The 23469-nt window shown below is 47.3% G+C and overlaps 1 protein-coding gene across 1 annotated transcript in view; it reads left to right on the forward strand.

Annotated features, from left to right (window-relative positions):
• FKBP15 (FKBP prolyl isomerase family member 15) overlaps window positions 1–19981 on the forward strand; it is a 35523-nt gene extending 15542 nt beyond the window's left edge. The window contains exons 13-30 of the mRNA XM_056860982.1: window positions 440–536; window positions 1271–1374; window positions 1987–2080; window positions 3704–3819; window positions 5633–5740; window positions 6517–6611; window positions 7390–7492; window positions 8165–8197; window positions 10489–10660; window positions 11848–11984; window positions 12859–13014; window positions 13306–13458; window positions 13989–14081; window positions 14624–14734; window positions 15842–15949; window positions 17044–17672; window positions 18617–18710; window positions 19874–19981. Coding sequence (XP_056716960.1) covers window positions 440–536; window positions 1271–1374; window positions 1987–2080; window positions 3704–3819; window positions 5633–5740; window positions 6517–6611; window positions 7390–7492; window positions 8165–8197; window positions 10489–10660; window positions 11848–11984; window positions 12859–13014; window positions 13306–13458; window positions 13989–14081; window positions 14624–14734; window positions 15842–15949; window positions 17044–17672; window positions 18617–18710; window positions 19874–19951 — 2481 coding nt within the window. The 3' untranslated portion in view covers window positions 19952–19981. The remainder of the gene's footprint in view (window positions 1–439; window positions 537–1270; window positions 1375–1986; window positions 2081–3703; window positions 3820–5632; window positions 5741–6516; window positions 6612–7389; window positions 7493–8164; window positions 8198–10488; window positions 10661–11847; window positions 11985–12858; window positions 13015–13305; window positions 13459–13988; window positions 14082–14623; window positions 14735–15841; window positions 15950–17043; window positions 17673–18616; window positions 18711–19873) is intronic.
• The last annotated feature ends 3488 nt before the right edge of the window (window positions 19982–23469 follow it).

Here is a 23469-nt window from a genome sequence, read left to right on the forward strand (position 1 = left end):
GGTGGGGGCAACAGGGTTAGGGAAGGAACAGCTGGAAGATGCTGAGGCTGTCTTGTCTCCCCCTGCATTGGACAAAAAGAAAGAACCAATATAAACTCTGCAGTGAGACCTGGCAACCCTACATGGGACCAAGTTCTATTGGCAGCAGGGTCTACTTCTTTTTTCTCACTCATCTCATCTTATTTATTTTGCTACACTTGTAACCTGCAGAGATTCAAAGTGGATTACAAAGTATAACAAACCATTCAGTCAGACAGCATAAGACATCCAATAAACAATGTAGTAGGACTGGGATTACCAAATTAGAACACAGACACAAACCCTGTCTAAGGCATAACATACCCTAAGGCAGAGAGTGGGTTACAAAGACAGAAGACAGTGCAGTAAAAGCAGGACGATACGTACATACAATAGACATTTTGTTTTGCTCTTTCCCCAGGACCCAAATTCCTTGCGAGGAGCAGCAGAACAGCCAGCGCCATCCTCCCCCTTGAAGCCATCGCCTCAGACGACCCTGCCGCAGATGACGGCACACGGTAAAGAGCCAGGAAGGTTTAGGGCTGCATGTTCTTCTTGGGGCAGGTCTCAACCAGCTGCTTGCTAAAGTCTCATGTTATGAAAGAAGCAGAGAACAAATTAAGATCAAGGAGCTGAACCCTTCCTAACCACCTGGAAACCTTTATTATGACATTTCTACACTGCTTTTCTGCATATAGCTGAGCTGAAGGCAGTTTGCATAATGTGATTCAGTGTGCACATGTTACAGTCATAAGAGTAATGTGCTTGCATATGTTTAGATACCCTTCTGGCTTCTCAGATTACAGTAAGCATGTCTTCTTCACAGCCATTGCGGCTAGAAGCTTGGTTTTTTAACATACATATTTTGGAGGAAGACGAATTCTGTACCTGCCGCCTCTCTGTGGATGCTTGCTGAATGTCAGTATACATGCAACCCTTGCTCCTAATTTCTGTAGCTGTGCTATATTATCAATGCCTGTTTTTGCTGTGGAGCATGATGCAGTCGTCCCCATCACTTGTGCTCTTCCAGCTGTCAGCTCTGTCCTAGGAAATCTACGTAGCCTGTCCCAGGCTAGGAGTGGGGGGATGTGATTGATCGCACTGGGCCAGGCACAATGTAGGCTGGTGTGACAGCGCTGCACCGATGTGGGAAATGTGCAGAGGAATGGAGTGGGGGGCACATTTAATCTACCACAAGCACAGCCTGTCTGTATGGAGCTGAGCAACATTAATGTCTCTGGTTTCCTCTTAGTGCCTCAGCTCACTGTTTCGGGGCTGCAGATGTCCTCTGGTGCCATAATGCCTGCAGCCCTTCAGTCACATTCAGTTGTTCCCGGGACAGCCCAGGCTTTTCAGGTACGGAGATGCTAGTTGCTGGAGCTTCTTTATCAGCAGATGCTGCATTTAGAGCACTTCTCTCCATCTCCCCCTACACACACATGCGCCAAAGACTTTCATGGCATTACCACTCTGATGCATTGCCTCTTCTGTGGTCCGGTACCAAGAAAATTATACTTAGACCTAGGTGGTGTGGCTTCAAATCATGCCTTTGCTGTGGATTCAGTTCCTCACCTGTGAAAAAAGAACTAAGCATACTACCTCACAGGCTGAGAGTGGTCACAAAGGTGGTGATGCATTTTGGAAATCAAAACTGCTATACCAATGAGGACTAGAAGCTTTGGTTTTAAAGCTCTCAACTGAACAGATATAGTATGTCCCCTTAACATTATTGGTTTTCCAGCTGTGATAGTTTCAAGTGCTGGCTTTGCAGCCCTGGACCCCACTCACCTATTTAGATTTGAGGGTTATGAATTATGCTGTTAAATGGGATTTGACAACCACACACACACACACACACACACAGAGTCTGTTTCACAATTCAAAGAGGAATATTTTCAAGGTCCTGTCAAACTGAGGCTTTGCCACTTGCTCTGTCAAGCCTGACTCTAATTTCCCTTGCTCCCTCAGCCATATGCAGGGGTGACATATGCTTACCCACAAGCCACTCCTGCAACTTCTCAGCTCCAACCTGTTGGGCCAATGTACCCCGCTCCTTTTCAAGGTATGCTAAAAGAAATGTGTAGTGCATGTGTAATTGAGAACTACTCTGAAGTGAGTGTGCAGGAAGTCCTTAATTCAAATCCCTCCTCAGACAGGAACTCAGAGGCCTTGGGCAAGCTGCTGTCAGCCTCATCCATCCCATTGTCCCTCTGCACTAGGTGGACACCCACCTCCACTCACAGTGCCTGCCTACGCATCTGGCTCCCTTCTCGGCATGCTTATGCTAGCTGAGGTAGGAAAAGCTGGCATGCAGGCCAAGTCCATTTTCAGGTGTTTCTCTTCCCACTCACCACCCACCCCTAACTTTGAAATTCCCTGTCCCAGGCAGTGTGTTAAACCCCTTTTCGTCCCTACCTTTCCAAAGGTCAGTTATTACTGTAAAATATTTTGCAATTATTTCAAAATTATTTTGTTGGATTTTGTTGCTGTTGGCTGTTTGTGAAGCATTGGGAGAGGAGGAAAACTACTCATTGTTGCCACTTCATATGACAGTCTGACCCATTAATGGTGATAGATTAAATTTCCATGAACTGAGACGCAGAGATAATCAAAACTGTGTTTCCAGCTTCTTAGAAAAAATGGTTACTATTTGGGTTATATATAGACTCTGTAAGGAAGTAAGAGCTCCGTGGCTGCAGTACTGCAGTCAAAAGCTCTGCTCACGACCTGAGTTCGATCCTGACGGAAGTCGGTTTCAGGTAGCCGGCTCAAGGTTGACTCAGCCTTCCATCCTTCCGAGGTCAGTCAAATGAGTGCCCAGCTTGCTGGGGGTAAAGGGAAGATGACTGGAGAAGGCACTGGCAAACTACCCTGTAAACCAGGGGTGGGGAACGTCAGGCCTGAGGGTTGTTTAAGGCCCGCGAAATCATTTGGTCTGGCCCTTCATGGGTCCTGGCAGATCTCCAGCTCAGAAGGATCTAAGACTGGCGATCCGCCCCCTCCCGCAGACAGGAATACCCTCTAGTCAAGACGGATGTGAGTTTGTTTTGCTGAGAAAAGGAACCTTTTTCCCCCCTTGCAGAAGTCATCAGCTATGGAGCTGCTAGGACCGCCCAAGAAACTGTGTTAACCCTTTGTGTTAACCCTTTGCCCGCACGGGGAGGGGGGTCATCTGGGGCAGCTGCCTGCTTGGGGCTTGGTCAGTTAATTTTTAAGTTGATAATTTTGTATGGCCTGTGAATGATGTTATAAATTTCCAAGTGGCCCTTGGCGGAAAAATGGTTCCCCACCCCTGCTGTAAACAAAGTCTGCCTAGTAAACATTGGGATGTGATGTCACCCCATGGGTCAGGAATGACCCGGTGCTTGCACAGGGGACCTTTACCTTTAAGGAAGTAGTGGGACAGACTTTCTAAATTCAGCTCAATATTTACTTAGGGGTTTTTTAAAGTAAGATTTTAAATTTGATATACAATACTTGTTCCATATATTAACAGAGTAATGTGATTAGAGATGCCTATTTTTTTTCTGTATATATTTCTCAGATCAATAGGCTTGACAGCACAATATATATTTGCTGATGTTTATATTTGTCCCATTTCAATAACACTGGAAACCTGTAAATATAAAATATGAAAAGCTTTTTAAGAACTTCCATGCTGTTTCCCCCTCCCCCCCCCCCCCCATTGCTGCAGCTGGAGACATTGGTTCATTCCTGATGACAGAGGCCAGGCAGCAAAACACAGAAATCCGCCTAGCTGTCGGCAAAGTGGCCGATAAAATAGATCACCTCGCAGACAAGGTAATGGGGTTCTCGGGGTTCATAAACTCTATGTTAAGAATGACCTTGCTGGATTAGACCTAAGGTCTACTTTCATCAGGCAGTTCATAAGTCAGGCACTGATGATGCAGCATTTTTGTTTATCATCCCAAATCTGGTGTTTGGGGGACTGCTGTTCCTGCACATGGCAGTTCTGTTTTGCTTTTGTTAAGTAGCCATACACCTCAAATGAAAATCAGTGCAGTGTAGGGTTGCCAACTGCTAGGTAGTAGCAGGAAATCTGCTACTTCAACTGATCTCCAGCCAGTAGAGATCAGATCACCTGGAGGAAAATGGCCACTTTGGCAATTGAACTCTATGGCATTGAAGCCCCTCCCCAAACCCCGCTCTCCTCAGGCTCTGCCCCAAAAATCTCCCGCCGGTGGCGAAGAGGGACCTGGCAACCCTAGTGCAGTGGATTCCTGGGCTACAAGACAGAGCTACTTATTTGGGGCCTGTTGCTTATGCTGGCTGCTCTATTACATTGCTGTGGTTCCTTGCTCTATTTATTATTATTATTATTACTATTTAGATTTTTAGGCCACTATTCTGCCAAGTCGGGCTCAGAGCGGCGTACAACATTATTATACAATTATTATTACACAGCGCCCTTCATTTATCCATCCCAACAGTAGAGGAAGAAAAGGAGAAAGGAAGGCCAGCAGGGTTGAAACCGTTGCTATCTTCAACCATAAGCCCGACAGAACAACTCCATTTTGCAGGGGCTGCAGAATTGATTTAAGTCCCACAGGGCCCAGATCTCACTAGGAAGAGTGTTTCACCAGGTTGGGCCCAGAGCCCCAAAGGCCCTGGCTGAGCACAGCCGGACCTCTTTCAGGCCAGGGATCAGCAGCAGATTTTCTCCTGCAGAGGGAAGAGCTCTTTGGGGGGCATAACGGGAGTCTCCATTATTCAGGTAGTTTTTATGGTTTGTCTGCAGTAGGCCCACCAAGCCCTTTCCATTTCCACTCTTCATTTTCTCTGGTCCTTCTGGGAGCACCCCAGTTCCAGCTGCCCTGCTAGCTTATGATGCTGTGTAGCACTTGCACATGGCAGCGTAGGGGGCAGGGTGGCTAGGCCACTTGTAAGCAACTGGTGTGCAGAATAAAGAAAAGGCCTGAAGCTGTCAGGTGGACCGGGCTCGCCTCTCCACTTTCTGCATCGCTCAAACTGCTGGGGAACACATTAAACTGACACTGCTAATGGATTTGGTCACCGCAGCACCAAAGAACTGAACTTTTTCCTATTTCTGCACAATACCCATTCCTAGGAAATAGGTACAGCTTTTTCTAACCCCGGATGACTCTCTGTTCAGTGGTGCCTGAGCCACTGGACTCGTATCGATGTCTTACTGCTCAGGATATCGGCTGGGCCATGCTTCCAAATCATTCTGGAGGGAGTTATCTCCCACTTGTTCTGCTGCTCGTCTCCCTCCACGCAGCCATGCCTCACTCCGGCCCCTTCCTCTCTAAGCACAGTTCACCAAATCTTCCTGGCCTCTTGAGGGGAGGAGAACCAAAGCCCTGCATGGTCTCCTCTTCAGCATTGACCTGTCTCAGCCAATGTTGAGAAGAGTCCTTGCTCAATTAGTTGTTTCTAGCCTAAGATTGGAGGGGAAGTGCAAGGGCATTCCACCCGCTGCCTGAGTATGGTGAAGCGGCAGCTTTCCCCTCTGGTTCTCATCTGGAGTCTGTTGCTGGTTGCCTTGGGAGGGCTGGTAAGTTACTGGCTAGCTCTTAAGTTTCTCTGCCTCCTGCAGGCTGACGTTAAGACACTGCAACTCTGTTCCTTCCAGGTGAATGAGCTACAGAAGCAGAACTCAAGCCACAGTTTATTGCCCGGCAGCTCCTCTGTTACCATGGAAACAACGATGATCATGAGCAACATCCAGCGCATCATCCAGGTGAGGGCCTTTTAGCCTGTGAAAGGTATCTTTGTTGGCTCTCTGGCGAGAAACTCATCCACTAACATTTGCCAAGGGGATTTAGGGTCGGGGAGAAACAATTCCATGCAACTTGGAAGAATGCCCAAGATATTTTTCAAGTGATATTCCAGGGTATATTGGTTCCTTGTCAGAGACTCGTCGGCCAGAAGATGAGTAAGGGCAACAAGCTTCTGTGAGAAAAAAACAGCCTGCCTGCTGGCTACAGAGCAGCACAGTAGCCAAGGGGCTGAGCTGTAATCCAAAAGGTCTTGGCTCAGATATCCCCACTGATACAGACCCAATAGATAGGCTTAGGCAAACCACACTCCCTCTGCCCCCTGTCTCACCTTGCAGGGCTGCTGTGAGAATGTGTGAGAAAGCAGTATTTGAGCATCTTCCCTTGCAATGAGCAGCCACAGAGGAGTGTTAGGGGTATTCGGGAGCATGCTCTGAGTTCATGCAGGGTTACTGGAAGGCTCAAGAAGCCTGGCAGTGCCCTGCATGAACTGGGTTTGCATCCTGGAACGTCCCCCCCCCCCCCATGGAATCCTTTGCAGTGCTCAAGACACAGTAAGTCAGTACTGTGGGGAAGCATTCCTAAAAATAGAAAATCTGAAAATTGCTCCCCCAGTGGAAGAGGGACCAAATTGGGGTTGGGATGGGGGCAGCCCTTGGGCCTCCCTCAGTGGTGTTTTCCTCTGTGTCCCTGTTCTGGGATGCTCTTGCTTCTTTCCTGCACTGTGTTCTTGTTGCAGGAGAATGAGAGGCTGAAGCAAGAGATCTTTGAGAAGAGCAGCCGGATTGAGGAGCAGAACGAGAAGATCAGCGAGCTGATTGATCGCAACCAGAGGTGAGGAGAGCTCATGCTCTCTACTTTGTAAAGATGTATTTTTGAGCAGAGCGACCTCTTGATGGAGCAGAGGAATACCTTGCACGCTCCTCCATATTGGAGGAGTAGCCCACGCTCACAGCTCTATGAGGAATACTGTTGGCCTCTGCCACTGTGTGTTCTCAATCATAAATATTGCTTTACTTCACTCGTGGCTGGCTGTATCACCCCTGTAAGTTTTTGGAATTCTCTCTGGGGGCCAGTTGACCCACCTCCTGGAGCCCTCTTCCCCCCTAGGCTGTTGAGGATGCATCCTGCCATACCATAAAAACATTTTGCAGCTGCCCCCTTAGCAATTATTTCTAGCTGGAGCAGCAGCCTGTTAGCACTTGGCAACAATCCCAGCAAAGTTGTGAAGGTGATCCAACCAGCAGTGCTCTCTTCTTAGTCTAGCTAGCTCAGATCGGGGAAAGGAGGGTAGAAATGAAGCAAAAAGCCTTTTGTAAGGAGTGTGTGAAGAGAGGGAGCTCAAATTGTGGAGCATCCAGGACTAGAACTTGGATCAGGTAGGACCAAAACCTCCCACCAGAAAGAACTGCTTAATTTTGAGAAACCTGTTCCTCCAGATGGAGAATTTGTGTGGGGCATTAAAATGAACAAACTCCTTTTGCCATACTGTGATTAAATGTGATAAGACTGCTTTGAGTCACGTAAAATAGAGTAATGGATGAAATCCACCCCTCAGACCAATCCTGCCATCAGGACTCATAAAGCCATGCGCTGCATATTCTCTTCCCAGGTACGTGGAGCAGAGCAACCTCTTGATGGAGAAGAGGAACACTTCACTGCAAATAAACAACGAGCACACGCAGGCAAGGGTCTTGCATGCTGAGCAGGAGAAGGTAAACTCTGCGGGAGTGGTGGCCGAGAAGTCTGGGAAATGAGCAAGGCTGCCAGGAGGGCAACAGTGGCCCAAGATCATGACCGATCAGAAGCCCTCTCAAGTTGGGTTTACTGTTGTAGATCGGAACCCTGTTTTGCCTGTATAGATCCTTTGAAATATAAGGGGGAAGTAGAATTGTTCTAACTATGCTTCAGCCCCCTTGTTTTAAAAACAGCTGGGTGGCTAAAAGACACTAGGGCAAAGGTTCCCAAACTGTACTCTAAGGAGCACTTGGTGCTCTGCAAAACATCTCCTAGTGCTCCATGAAGAGATTGGAAAGAAAAATACTACTGTCATTCGGTTTAGTATATAGGTGCTAGGTGAAAATCAGTGCTCCGTGACGACTTTCTCTCCTGAAAAGTGCTCCATGACTCAAAAAAGTTTGGGAAACTCTGCACTAGGGCATAGCTGAATCTGCATTTGGTGATTTTAAACATGTGCTTTTCTTGAAGCAATGCTAGAGCTACAGATGCTCAACTTCTGTGTTTGGTAATTCATGTGCCAAACACACGAGAGTGCAGTTCACCCCCAAAGCTCTGCTAACCTTTTCCTCTGCTGACAATTCTCTCCTGCTTTTATACTGGTGGTGTTAACTTTCCTTTCCTGTTGCTGCTTTTCTTCCCCCTGTTAGCACACGCTGCCATTGGAACAGGGCTGGGACCAGGTGAGGCATTGTCCTCTGATGTCCAGAAAATCTGGATTATTCCCCCTCCCTGTTTTTTCCACACTTACCCAATCCGTGTGAACCAAGGCTTCCCTCATTGATGGCTCATCCCAGATAATAGTGTCGAGTAGGGTGAATTAACCTCTCTCTAGATTAGCCCAAGCTCACTAAGAATTTGGGAAACACAGAAACACTTCAGGAGCAGAACCTTCCCATCCGGATCTTGCATGCTGCAGATGCAAAATCATCATTGGTGGGAAGGGGAAGACCTGAACTCTGTACTCTCGATTTTTCCTGTTGAGAGCCCAGGCTTGTGGGTCAAACTGCTAGACTTGACTATTACTTTTGGAAACTGTCTTAAGATTCAGTAATCTTGCAGGGTAAAAAAAAAAGGATTGCAAAACTTGCATAAAACAAGTCAATTTGAAATGGGGGGTATAGATAAAAATGTAGCAAATGTTATCTCTGTCGTAGCATGTTTGAACTGTACCACTTCAGGGTGCTGGTGGGGACTCATGTGGCTGGAGGGCTTCTCCATGCAAAAGAAAATCTCTGCACACAGGAAACGAGCATGTCAAGGAGAGGGGTTCTAGCCTAGCCAGTTTTCCATGGTGGATTTTATATGTAATGGCAAGCCAGGGATGGCTGCTGTGTGTACAAGCCTGGGGGATTTTTAGGCTTGCTCACTGCTTCATCCCCTTGTGCTTGGCCATCCAGTTACATACTCTTGCTTTTGCAGCAAATCGTAGTGTATGGTTCCCCACCCCCACAAATCCAAATTCCAAACTCTGGTTTGATCTTTGTCAACTTAGTTAGCAGGGCCAAGCACAAAGCGTGGATTGCTGCTTCAGATGTGTAAAGGCAGAGTGTTGTTCACCATGAAACCACAAATCCAGAGATTTGGCAGCATAAAAAGAGGAGGTGAGAGCACAATATTTATATGTATTTCATTTATACCCCACCTTTGTCCCCAGTGGGGGTTCCAAAGTGCCTTACAACAGTTCTCCCCATCTCCACTTTATCCTCACAACAACCCTGTGAGGTAGGATAGGCTGAATGTGTGTGACTGGCTCAAAGTCACTCAGTGAGCCTTTGTGGCAGAGTGGAGATTCAAATGTGGGTCTCCCGGATCCTAGTCTGATACTTTGCCACTACGCAAGAGCCTGATTATCATGTAGCAACAAATCATAGTTGTAGGATTTCTGCCTCCCCCCCCCAAAAAAAACATAAGGAAACATTTAATCCAGTGAGCCCTCACCTGTAGACTGAAATGGTACAGTCAAGACATGTATAGGCTAGCTTGCTGAGAACTGGTCCTCTTAACTCTCACACAAAGATCCCCAGCTGACTTTGTTCTTGGCACATGGTGCCTACAGTGCTTCTGAAAGATGCTAAGGCTTTGAGTCTGCAAGGAACTGCAGAGCTGTTAACAGCAGTTTTGTAGTACATAAATTGCCTCTGAGCACCTTACAACAGCAGTATATGCAGTAGGATCTGGGAGACCCATTTTTCAATCGCCACTCTGCCTTGGAAGCTTGCCTGGTAAACTTGGGCAAGTCTTACATGCTCTCTGTTTAACCCACCTCACAGGGTTGTTGTGAGGATAAAATAGAGGAGAAGAGAATGATGTAAGTTTCTTTGGGTCCCCATTGGGGGGAAAAGGTGGGATATAAATGAAGTAAATAAAATGGATGACTTTAAGAAAGGAGAATTGCACAAGATGCCTCCGAGGTAGGAGCCCCCAGCTATTTTAACTATTTTTAACTTGGACTTTAAGAAAGGATTAGACAAATTCATTGTCCATTGTTGGCCTATAACCACAGTAACATGCAGCCTCCATGTTCAGAGACTTGTGAATACCTGATTCTGTGTACAAACAAGGCTTTTGTGTTCATGCCCTCTTGTGGCCTTCATGGAAGCCTCTGGCCAGCTGCTGTTAGGAGCAAAATTCTGACCTAGGAGAACTCTTGGTCCTATCCAGTAGGGAACTTTTTATGTTGTGCATTCACATGTAGCTCAGGCATCTCTCCATTCACTGTGTTCCTGATTATTGGTCACTGCACAGTCCTGATTTCACACGCATCCCATGCTGGGTCAGAGTGATTTATTACATTTAGACGTGCCAGGGGTCTGTTGGCTCCAGTAGAACTGGCCTGAAGTTTGCTTAATGGGAACTCAGCCCAGCGTCTCGGTTGCCTATGGAGGATGCCCTCTGGACAAGCCACCTCTTGAATCCTTTTGGAGGAGCCCACCTGAAATTTCTCCTTTGCTGCCTCTTTCTCACTCTGCAGGTCAAAGTTGCCGAGGAGCTGGCCGCTGCCACAGCACAGATCTCCCGGCTTCAGCTGGAGCTAACCGATCACCAGAAGAAGGAGATGGATTTGCGCTCCCAGTTGAACACGGCCCTGAAGGAGGCAGAGGGACAAGGCACACAGCTCGACCAGCTGCAGGCTCGGCTGGCGGGTAAGGGAAACTTCAGGGAGGGCCAGGCTTGAGGGACTATGTTTTGCTGTATCTGTCATTGTGTTTACTAAGAGCTGCTGCTGATTATCTTTGGGTGGTACCACTTGATGGTTGGTTGCACTTAGGTTGGTGGCTACTGCTCGATGGGCTCTTCTGGATTGTTTTCACATTCATTTAATGCACTTTCAATCCACTTTGAATGCATTTTAGTGATTGTTTACAAGCGGATTTTACTGTTTCACACAGTGAAATCCAGTTGCAGAGTGGATTGAAAGTCCATTGTTCAACATGAAAGTGCCCTTGGGTGATGTGATGGCCCCCGGTCTTTGGAAACGAATTCCTGTTGCTTTTAGTAGAAGCGAAGTCCTTGGTGTTCTTAAGAGATCATTGAAGAGTCCTTTATTCATCCAAGCCGTACTGATTAGCTTATCTGGTATCCATTAGCTTGGCACTAGTTTTTATCTCTTTGTATAGTTGTTCCAGTGAACGGATTTTACTGTCTTACTGTTGTTTGTTCTTTTTACGTACATTGCTTCAAGAACACCATTTGCTGAAAAGTGAGTCAGAAATTTTTCTCAATGAATGAAATAAGAAAGGTTGCTTCTCAGCCTCTGCAGAGGGTCCCTTCTCTTGGCCCTGCATGAGCAGAGTCAAATAATGCACCTTTCAGAGAAGCTGCTCTCTTTTTTTTTAGTAAAAGCAGTTTTTTGTCCCTTAAAAAATGCTACATTCTTCTGGGTTTCAGAACTTGGCATCTTGTGGTTCAGAATTGGTGCAGAGAGCTGGTGATGCACAGTGGCTTCGAGGGTGAGCTATGAAGCTCTGGTTCAGATTTGACCACTGCCACAAACTCACTAGGGGTCCTTAGGCTGACCACTCTCTCTCTGCTTCAATTACGCTGTCTACAGCATGGGGCTAATACTGGCCTACCGAATTGGTTTGTTGTCAGGAATACAAGATAATGTATGTGATCAACCAAACGCTTGTATGAATGTTGAGAAATTAGCACACCTGGCCCTGGGAATTAAGGCACGTGTACGTTCTAGGCATGTGGAGTTCCTGGATTACTGGAGGGTTACTGCATCACTGTGAATAGTTTATTTAAATGAATGTTTTTTATTTTGAGTTCACATTGGTGGTGGTGCGGAGTGCCTTTTGATGCCAACGCTGTGTCCTGCCTTGCACAGATCTTCAGCAGTCATCTGAGGATGCCCGGAGCAGATTCCAAGTTGAGAAGCAAAGCCGTAGGCAACTGGATGCCAAGCTGGCAGCCCTGGAAGAAGAGCTGTCTGACCTCCGTGTGGAAAAGGAGAATCTGGAGAAGGTAGGAAGCTGTGGGAGATGCAGAATCTGAGTAGAGATTGCTTTTTTATTTATTTTTCCACATGCCCAGTGCTGGCTAGCCTGCAAGGAATAGTGTGAATAGGCAGTAGAAAATGTCACTGTTCTTATGAGCCTGGGGTTCTATGATGTTGTATCCCTTGGCCTAGGGGAAAGGGCTCTGAGGCCTGGCCCATGTATATGCAGAATGAAACGGCAGAGAGGGCTGCACTACTTGGTTGATTTTAGAGAACGTGTGATCTTTTCAGCAGTTTTACAAGTTGAAAGGCAAAGAGTAATATAAATAGCACAATACAAATGGCAGCATCATTTATAACAACATAACATAAGCATGTTAACAGAAGCAATGAGCAACTTCTTTGGCTGCGGCCCCAGACATCAGATTGCAAGTAAGACATTCTACTTTTGGATGCTCCCCTTCATTTAAAAACTAAATACTTCTTGCAGGTGAAAAACTAGTACAACAGGGAGAGAGCTAGGCTAAAACCATTCTCCCTGAGGTGCTAATTGTTGCTTGTCAGGGATTTTTATGTGGCGGGACATTCAAAAGGGGTATTCTCTACCTGTGCTCAATAGTACAGGTCTAGCTCCTTGGACTGCTGCATGAAATTTCCTTTAAAAGTCGAGACTACTGTTCTATTCATCTCAGTATTATCTTCTGTGACTGGCAGCAGCTCTTCAAGGCTAAGAAAGACCTTAGCAGTATTTGCTACCTGAAATAAAAGGAGGTTCCAGGGATGAAACCTGGGACCCTCTTCATACAAAGCAGATGGCATATCACTGAGCTATGATCCCTGCACATGTAAACATAATCTTGCTCTCTGACCTGTGATTCCGCCCCCCCCCCCTTGTTTCAGAACCTGGCTGAGAGGAAGAAGAAATCCCTCTTGGAGAGAGGACAGGCTGAAGAAGAAATGGATGAGATTCGCAGATCCTACCAGGAGGAGCTGGACAAGCTCCGGCAACTGCTGAAAAAGGCCCGGACATCGACCGACCAAGTAGCTTCTGAGCAGGTGAGAGGAGGCAGTCAATAGATAATCACCTCCATGACTTTCACCAGAGAAGCAGGGGGGAAAGCCATCACCAACCAGGTGGCAGAAGACCAGTTGGGGCTTTGTCCTGTTTGAAGAACTTCTGCTTTGGAAGCCTGAATCCCACAGCATGGGGGTCACTATTTTTTCAACTTCAGCCAGTTTTTCTTTTTTAATGTTTGGCTCAGAGCTAGTGGGCAGCAGTGCTGAAAAGAAGAAACAGGAAAATTGTTATGTGAAAGACTAACAAGAGTGTCCTGGGGGGTCTGGTAGATTTCTCTTATGCAGGCAGAGCTGGAATCCCAGTGGGAAGCCAAATGCGAGCGTATGCTGACCTCTACCAAGGAGCAACATGCCCGCCAGTACCAGGAGGCATGCGAGGAGAGAGATGCCCAGCAGCAGAAAGTGTCCCAGCTGGAAGAAAAAGTAGGTGGCCTGTTTTGTGTGTGCGTGTGCGCGCACACGTGTGTGTGCATGCCTTCCTCCTCCACAGCTCAATGAAGTGTGTCACAATTCCTGCATAAGTGGCTTTCAGGACCATCAGCCTCCCCAACCTTCTTTGGCCTGCACCTCATCCCACCTCTTGCCACCCTTCTATAAATCCTCACTCCGCCAGTGTCCAGATCTTACCTTTCACATTTCCTTAGGATGCCTGCTGATGCATGCATACACCAACACATGCCCTTAGTTGGCATAAGAAGTGTGCTAATGTAGAGCTTGTATTCCCTGAGTACAAGTGAGCAGAGGTCCAGTCTGTTTCAAGTTTCCTCTGAACCCTATTTTGAAGGGAAAAGGTCACATTGTAGACAGTGTTCGTACTAGTGAGACTCCTGTATTGTGTTTGGGGAACCTGTTGCTGAATACAACGTTCCTGAACTTTTACAAGGGGCACAAGCTTGCAAATGAGAGAATACTCAACTGCTTTAGCTTACATGTCAAACTTGGTTTACTTCCAGTTATTGCAGCTCAAAACCACAAAGAGTTTGGAGGATGAGAAGCTCTTGGTCTTGCAGGAGCAGCTGGAACAGCTCGAGCATGTGAAAAACAAGGTGAGGAGAACTCTCCCCCCATTCCACACCAAGCCTCTCTGCTGCTTTTTCTGCCTCACACTCACTGGGGACAGCACTGGGTGCGTCTGCAGTTAAAATGGGTTTTGTGCATCGCTTCGCAGCCAAATCCAAAGAACAGGACAAAATTATCCCCTCTTTGGGGAAGTGTCCAAAAGCCTTTGCACAAAGCTGTGGCCCTGGGCTTGGGAACAGTGAAACGAGAAATACTCTGCCGGACCATCATGTCCCTGGCACTTTCCTGGCACTAGCCTAAAAGGAAATTATCATCTAAAAATCATCCCATCCCATCTTGCCTCCAAGGAGCTCAGGGCCACCTGAGTGGAATTATCCAGTTTTATCTTCACAACAACCCTGTGAGGCAAGCAAGGCTAAAAATAAAAAAGGATAGGAAGTCCCTTGCACAAAACTTCATGGCTGAGCAAAGATTTGAACCCAGGACTTTCCACCTCAAGCCCATCACTCTAACCACTATGTGACGCTGGCATACTCAGATAACCTAATTTCTTCTCCCCACCCCCCAGTACTTAGTTTTACAGTCCCAGGTAGCTGCTCTCAAGGCCCACTATGAGGAGCGGATCCAGGAACTTGAAAAGCATCATGGGAGGCCTTCATCTGTAGACTCCACTGAAGAGGTGAGTTTCCCCCCCCCCCTTGTTCAGCATTGCCCTGGATGGCAACCAGAGAGTTGAGTGCGGTGGGAAGTGCTGGCTCTATAGAAGTAGGGAGAGGACCCCATAAACTGGAAACGCAGAGGAATTTCTCTCCTGGATGACTGGCAGCTTAACTCATCCCAGAAAGAGTGTTGCAGCATTATTCCGAAAATGCTGGTAGGAGGGGCTGTCATAACACTGCTGTGCTTTTCCTGGTTCAGAGACGGACCCTTGCAGCATGATCCCAGCTCTTCATCATGTTGTTGCCATAATAGGCACAGCTGTGGGGCTCTTCTGTGCTCCCTTTGCAGCTGCTGGTAGGTGTACCTGCTCTAGCCAGAAAGAACGCTTTGGCTGTGTGGCAGCTGCCTCTCTTCTGCCCTTGATCATTTTCAGCACTCCCTAAAGCTGTGCCCTCTTGGCACCCTTTGCTGTTCTCATACCATTTTGATGGCCTCTTTTTGTATCTCAGTGGGGCATGGTGGTGTAGGGGTTAAGAGCGGCAGTTTGGAGCGGTGGACTCTGATATGGAGAACTGGGTTTGATTCCCCACTCCTCCACATGAGCAGCGGAGGCTAATCTGGTGAACTGGGTTGGTTTCCCGACTCCCACACATGGAGCCAGCTGGGTGACCTTGGGCTAGTCACAGTTCTATTAAGAGCTCTCTCAGCCCCACCTATCTCACAGGGTGTCTGTTGTGGGAGGGGAAAGTAAGGTGATTGTAAGCCGGTTTGATTCTGCCTTAAGTGGTAGAAAAAGTCAGCATATAAAAAACAAACTCTTCTTCTTCTATCACAAGCTTGTTGCTCCCTTCCTAACATTCTTCTCCTGCCTGGCCCTGCATGTACCAAAGATGATCCTGAATGCAAGATGACTCAATAATAAAAAAAAAACATTAATACAAAATTTTTCATTACTGTGCATACTTGGAACTTTTGTGCAAATGTAAGGCAACACCTTTTTCTTGATGGCACACCTAGAGAAAAAAAACCCCGTCTTCCTTTTGGTTAAATACATTACTTCACGGCCTCTCCTCAGGGAGAGAACCGGCTTCTCGGCCTTTTGATTTCCTAGCGTGTTGTTCTCCAGGTAAAGAAGATCATGAACCAGGTGTTTCAGTCCCTGCGGGGTCAGTTTGAGCTAGAGGAGCCCTACACCGGCAGAGAAGTCTTGGGCATCGTCATGAATACCATCAAGGTACAGCTGATACATAAAAATTCCATACCAAGAGAAGCCAAATTCTGCAACCCACAAATTGAGTAAGCTGTCATAAATATTATATGCATTTGTTGAGCTGTATTACATAGTTCTGGCGTTGCTGGTCACAGGGAAGAGCCAGAACATAGAAGCCCTGTTTATTCCTGACTCACCTTCTTGGCCTCTGAGATTTCGGCAAACATTGCCCACCTTCTTTTAAGCATGTATTTGCAGCCATGGAGGCTAGGAAATAGCTTTTTAATTTTTAAAGACAGTTGAAGCTGAGATGATTGGGAAGCTGCATTCAGCATGCAGTTCAGTGTTCTGTACTTCCTCTGTGCAGCCACATTATCATAGCATGAGGGGGCAGATTGGGGGAAGAAAAGACCCTGGAAGTGGGCCCTGCTCCCCAAAAGGAGGGAGGGATCACTTGATGTCCAGTCCTGGGCAGGGGGTACCTGGCTAAGCTGGGCAGCTTGCTGCGGTGAGCCCACCTTCCTTGCACCCCGGCTGACACCCACCACTCTTTTTGGGCTGGGATTGCCCTGGTGGGGATGGACCCCCCCCCCAGGCCATTGGGCCATTGGGACTTTTCCTGGTGGTCTTAATGGCCAACCTGCCCTGTAGCATAAATTGACTTCTGCTGGAAATTGATTCTAGCGTTAATACCTCCACTTAGGCCACACAGCTCCAGTCTTTCTTATCTCACAACTTTCTGTGATCCTTCTGATGCTCTTCTACTTGATCAATGCAAATTTTACTTAGCCACGCTTGAGATTTTTACCAAGTGTTAGCCATAAGCTTTCGAGATTATTTTACAGTCATAAGGTCTAGAATCTTGTATTTCTTTTAAAGCAAAGCCAAGGTGTTGGTTGGATAATGCCTTGGATAATTTGCCACCTCCCCACTATGAGCTGAAGTCCAATACATTAGGGGAAATAAATATATACAAATGTATTTATTTATATTGACCACAGAGTATAGAAGAATCCTGCCAAAGGAAGGAAAAGACAGGACTTCAGATTTGGGGCGGCAATGAGTGCTGCTGTGCCTTTGTGGCAAGCAAACCCTTCACTCCTTCTGTTTGCTTTCAGACAGTAACGCTGCAGCTGCTGGAGAGGCACGAGGAGAGGGGAGAGAGCAGCAGTGAGGAGGATGCGCCGGGCTCTGCAGAAGAGAAAAGGGCAAGCCCCGTGGGCCCAGATAAGGAGCCCAGGAGCCCTTCTCCACACGGACCACCACTCTCAGTGCCTTCAGTCCCCCCTGACCCTCCAGAGGAGGCAATGGCTCATCTCCCTTCTGTCTCTCCCGAAGGAGCCCAGGGCAGCCCAGCTGTTGCAGTATCTGAGGCACAGGCCCTAGAATCACATAGAGAACAGACCTCCTCGGCCTTTAACGAGACCACAAAGCCTAATACAAAGCTGGAAGTCCCAGAGCTCCTGGCCAGTGAGGAGGAGGGGTGCTCTAAACCGGTAGAAGCCAGTGCTGAGGATGAAGCCTGCGCAGGAAACTCAGCTCTCACTGTGGCAGGAGCATCAGAGCCTTCCGAGCCAGCAGTGGATGAGGCAAAGAGCAAGGTGGAAGAACCCACGCTGGATCCGGAGAGAGGGAGTCACCTGGTTGTTCCAAACCAGAATGCTGAAATCGCCACTATGGCTGAAAAATGTGTCTCAGCAGAAACTCAGCAAGGAGCAGCTCCCAATCCTCCTCAAGTAGATTCTGGGTCAGTCTTGGGAAGTGTATGTGTGTGTTGTGCTCATGCCTGCCTTGAGCTGCATCTATTTCACCTCCTCCCCATTTGTTGGCAATGCAGACGTGTTGCAGGGCAGAGTGAGCTGGCTTCGGTCTTGTGTGATCTGCTTCTCCCCCCCCCTTAAAATCCTCAGTCTACCAAATTTTTAAAAATTTGGAACACACATGGAAGACATGAAGCTGCTTTATACCGAATCAGAGTCACGATTGTCTGCTCAGACTAGCAGCGGCTTTCCAGAGTTTCAGGCAGAGGTCACCACCTGCTATCTGATCCTTAACTGGAGATGCCAGGGATTGAACCTGGGACCTTCTGCCTGCTAAGCAGATGTTCTGCTGCTGAGCCACGGCCCCTCCCTTTACCAAGCAGTAGTGAATACTCAAGATCAGTTAATGGTGAAGGCCTGTCCAATTTGCAGTGTGTAAGCCTGGATGTGTGCACTTACTTTAGAAGGGTCATGTTGACATGGACCAAGGTCCAGCAGTCTTTGCAAGAACGCCAGCTTACCAGGCAGGCTCCGGTGGGTCACACCCTGCTTTCTGCCTATCCCTGCTTAAGGTCACAGCCTATGTGCCTTTCAGCAGCAATGCCAATGGAGCTGTGGACCCCTTCATGTTACTTCTTCCCTGCTGAGTCCTCTTAGGACAGCAAGTAAATGACTACAGAAGCTGTATGGTTTGGCCAGTATGGTGCTCTGAACTTCCTGCTTGTGGTGTGGCTCCCAAGCACCTTTTAAAACTGACTGCCTTTTAGCCATCTAATTGGGCATACAACCCAGGACCCAAATGCTAAGAGGTGGGGAGTGAGTGGGATCGCAGCTCTGTTGTATGGGCAGGCTTTTGCATACTGCATCTTTCCCCCCCTCCCTTTCCTGAAGTCAGATAATTCCACTTGACTCCTCTTCTTTCTTTTCTCAGCCTCCATGAAGACCAGGGCAATATGTCTAAAGCTGTAACTCGACAGTCCCATATGTCAGGAGGGCAACCGGAAGAGGATGAAGATGAAGAATTGGTAAGGAGATTGCGGGGGGCTCATTCCCAGAAGATTCTGGCCTTGGCACTTTTCAGTATGCTGCAGAGATGAATCCACTGGCATTTAGACTGGCAGATCCATGTTTAATGTTTGGAGGCATTTACTTGGGTTTCCTATCTGTATTCAGATAGTGGTCATTGGGTGCAGACCAGTTGCCTCGCTTTTTGCTGTTGTGGTGGTGTTGGTTGTTTAAAAACGTAAAGGGAAATGAACTTGGGTAACGTCTGGTGAAATCCATTCAGGGTCCAAACATGACTGATAATGATCAGAGGAGGAGAAATTTCCCTGCCTTGTCTGTGGCTCGCCAAAGAGTAACCAAGTAACAAAAGTCAAGGAAATAGGTGCACGCGTGCATAAAACAACTTGAGAACTTGAAGAGTGGGAGAAGACTAGAAATAAACAGTCGACAGACTTTCCACAAATGCTAATGTCCCCCTTTCAGGATACTAGAAGCTTGTAGGGGTTTGAACAGGCCAATATTGTAATCCTCCTCTCTTCCCCCCTGCCCTTCATTGACTCACAATCCTCCATGCCTCCTGGAGGCTATTGAACATGCTCAGTTCTTATCTGGCTGGTTTGGGGAGAGGGTTACTGCTTTTTTCAATGTATGTATGCATACACGGCAATATTTGCTTACCTGGAGAATCTCCCCACTGTGCAGAAACCACTCCTTTATCTGCGGGTGGCCCCATTTGTTGTCCTGCTCATGGGCACTTCAGCTAATTTATTGTGAAGTCAAACTGGGGCCCATGCAGACACTTTCCCAAATATTCCTCCCCAAGGAACTCTTAAAGGGTTGAGCTTCCAGCCTCCCCCACTTTTTAACTCTCAATTTCACAAGGGTAATGAGCATCCTCAGGCTTAATCCAGCTAATCTTAGAGGATTTCCTTTTTAATTTAGGTGTTCTATACACCTGAGGAGTGTGTAGACACTGTAGATGGCTTGGCTTTGTTGCTTTTGTAGCTGATGCAAGCCATCTATTTTTACCATTAGATATCATAGTGGTGATGGTGGTGAAATATGGCTACTTCACATTCCAGAATGTAACTTTTCTTAGCAAAAGAGGTACGCAACCCTGTCTGCAGCCCTCTCCTTCTGTGCTCAGCAGTGTTGACCTAACCCATCTCTTGGGGATTTTCAGAGCCTGAAGGGCCGGCCTCCTCCGACCCCCCTCTTTGGGGATGATGATGACGATGATGACCTGGATTGGCTTGGGTGAATGACTGGACAAACAACACGGCAAGATTTGGTGTGGGTGCGAAGTGATTTAGCAAGCTATGGCCTGAATTGGATGGCACTGTTGTAGTGGAGCTCCCTGGATTGCTTATTCGGGGCAGGGCAGCCCCTGCAAGTTGCTGACCATTACATGCGTGGTGCAGGGTTGAAGACCTTGTCTGCGTGCCCTGACTTCTGTGAGCCTGGACCAAGTCAAGAAGCCAGCCTCTCTCTTGCATGCACACATCTGTCCTGCTAATCCTACTTATGCAAACAAGGAGATGGAGGAGGGACTGGGAATGGGCCCTCCCCAGTTGCAGGATTCCTTCTCCATGTGAACGTCAGATCAAAGGCTCAGAGGTGTTTAGTTTCCCCCCTCCAGCTCCCTGGACCTTGGATGCTTTTTGCAAGAAGTTCTGTAATTCCAAACCCATGCCTCTGCTTACTTTGATGGCAGGCAAGTGTAGGTTGGTTAGGATCACAGGAGCAATTCCCTGTGATGCCCTGTTTGCACAGTGAGGTGGGCAGGGGTGGGGAATGTAGTTAGCATTTAGCTCTGCTTTCTGTCTGGCACTGCAGGAGGGTCCAACCCTTTGACACTGGCAGTTCCTTAAGTGCCCACTAACTGCTGGGAATCTAAATTGCTAGAGGCCTCTGAAAGGTGAGAGGCAGCATGCATGGATGATCCTACTATTCTTTTCCTGGATGAGAGGTATTGATCGCCGTTCTCTTGGCCCTGTTCTCTTGGGCGTATTTCTGGTGACCTTTAATCCTGTTCAGATAGCCTGTCCCATTAACCTGTGTGTGTGTTGAGGGGTAGGGAGAAGCATCTGTGGTTTACCAGCAAACCTGATGAAATGTTAAACTAGTCCTGGCTAGCCTTTTGCCTTCAAGTTGTTTTGCACAACGCAAGTTAATTTTGACCTCCGGTGTAAAGCAGCCTGTTTAAAGAAGAGATTTTAGGGCCCTCCTTGTATCCATGAGCCCCCCAACCCCATATGTGAACCTTCCCAATACACACGTCTGGGGCAGATTGTTGAATTTTTACCTGGCTTATGGGACCAGCTGCTTATCTTGTCCTTGAGGCACAAAGCAGTATTCAAAATGAACGGTTACACGTGTACCTTTTAGGGGCGCTCTGGATATTACCCTTGCCTCTTTGCGTCCTCAGGAGCTTCTGAAACAAACTTGCAGGGTAAGCATCCCAAACTCTTGTTGGACTGTCTGGATACAAAGTGGATCTCGTCCAGTTACAGTTGTCTAATCATGTGATCAGGCGTACAGCCAACCTGTGGCCACTGAGAACTATTTTTGAAGCTGCATCAACAGGATAACCATGATGTATGTATTGGCCTCTGGTACATAAATGGTGTCTTGCTGTTGCTGTTCTTGGATGGAGGGGGAGTTGACATACTTTATTCAGAGGAGAACGGATATTTAAATTATCCCACCTGGCATACTAAGTCTGGTATTTTATTCCGAGATTTGGCTTCTGCTTTTCTCCCCCCAACCCCAACAATATTAAGCTTTAGACTTGATAGGGGGAAAATACCCACTCTGGATGGACAAACAAAGCACTTTGAAGGAAATGAAAGCTTTTGAATTCAGGTGGCTTAAAAACAAGCCAGGCCCCATGCTATCTCACCACTTGTCACCGTTACAGATTTTCTTGTGTTGCCCTTTCGGCCTCTGGAGTAAGCGTGGTATTGAGCAGTTTGGAAGTGAAACCAGTGCCATGGCTCTCCTCTTGTTTAGATCATGACGGGATTAAAATGTGATCTCCTTGAACAATAAAAGTGCAATTTAAACTATCTTCGGGATCATTTTAAAAATCTGGGTTGGTTGGTTTAAACTTGCCATTTACATAGTGCTATATGGACATTAACTTGTTTCGACAATCCTCATAAGAGCCCTGTGTGGTAAGTTAGTATTATCCCCATACTGCAAATACTGATAATGAGATTCCCCGTTTGGCTGCTTATGGTCATAACCCTCATGCTGTACTTGTTCACTTGTTACCCTCCCCAGATTCATTTGCTACTTGCTTGGGTTTTTTTGTGCATATCCAGGCTGCAGCTTTTCCTGATCTCTGAACAGGTTTATGTTCTAAACAAGTACAAGAATCAAAGCTTGTCTGGAACCAGTATTCAGCCCCAGAACCTTTGGCTTAGGTGTCGAGCATGTGAAGTTAGAGTGTGTCCTTGTACAAAATGTGTGCATTTCCCCACTAAGTAACCATGCCCTTTGTCCCGTGCAGATTAGAGCAGAGGTGGCCATGCGGTGAGCACAGGCAGTAGTAATCTATGGGACTACAGGACGAGGGTCCAGTAGGGGCCTAGCACTGAAACCAGTGGAGCTGCTCTCTTTGGCCTCGGTTCATTGAAAAGGCCAGCCGCTTTAGGGAAGCCTTTAACGACTCATCTGCTTGGGCTACTGAACCGAAGTAATTTCTAAGCGGTAAAGGTTAACTATGAATCATAGTAAAAGTATCTGGGACAGTGGCTCTTCTTGATTGCTTAAACAGCTGGCCTTTTTTTAACATCTTGGGAAGAGTCATGGCAGTGTGCCCCAAAGAGCTGTGCCATAATTACCACCCCCTTCCTATCGGCAGGGCTTGGTGCCTCCCAACTCCCCTTTGATCCCAGACATTTGTCCCCTGCTCAGCAGCTTGTTTTTGCCCTGGAAGGAAAGATGACTGACCAGTGTCTTAACTGAGTGTGAACGTGCCTGCTAGGAAGTTGTCTGCCAAACGAACACTTTCTCCATGTCTTCTAGATTGGCGGCTTAGGGTGGGGAGGCCACATCTGTGTGTAATTGGACAGTGAGTGTGTTGTGGTGGTTAGAGCATTGGACTAGGATCTGGGAGAGCCAGGATGGGATCCCTACTTTGCCATGGGAGCTGGCATGTGTGACCTTGGGCCAGTCACAGACTCTCACCCAAACCTACCTCGTGGGGATGTTGTGAGGGTAAACTGTAGGAGAGGAGAAGGATGTCAGCTACTTTGGGCCTTGACTGGGATATAAATGAAGTAGCTAAATTTAGTGTAGGAGTCTGTATTTGTTCCTCCAACTGTGCATACTTCTCAAGGGCTCAGCTACACACCCAGCTTAGAATTGCCCAAAGAGTATGCCAAAACCTGCATTAGTGGTACTTGCAACATGCACCTGCCTGTCTTTTGTAGCACATATCCTTAATACAGAATGGGAATCTGTGGCAGTGCTTCTGGGCCTGGGTTCTGCATAAACAGGTTTTTTGTTTTTTTGCTGCCGAAACAGAAAAAACATCTGCAGCCTGTGTAGCTTTCAGGTCCTCATGGGAGCAAACAGACAGGATTGTGTGTGTGTTATTGTATAAAATTCTTGCATCTAGAGCAGTAGTCAGACAGCCTTTCTTTAGGGGAAAGTGCTCAGGTCCTGCCCGCAGCCTTTTGCCATATCCTCTCTGATGAGCAGACAGAGAATAAATCATGGAAAATCAAAAGCATTTTCCAAATGTTTGTATTTAGCACCTAAAATGACCTA

The sequence above is a fragment of the Euleptes europaea genome, chromosome 14 (assembly GCF_029931775.1).
Source record: "Euleptes europaea isolate rEulEur1 chromosome 14, rEulEur1.hap1, whole genome shotgun sequence".
NCBI lineage: Eukaryota > Metazoa > Chordata > Lepidosauria > Squamata > Sphaerodactylidae > Euleptes > Euleptes europaea.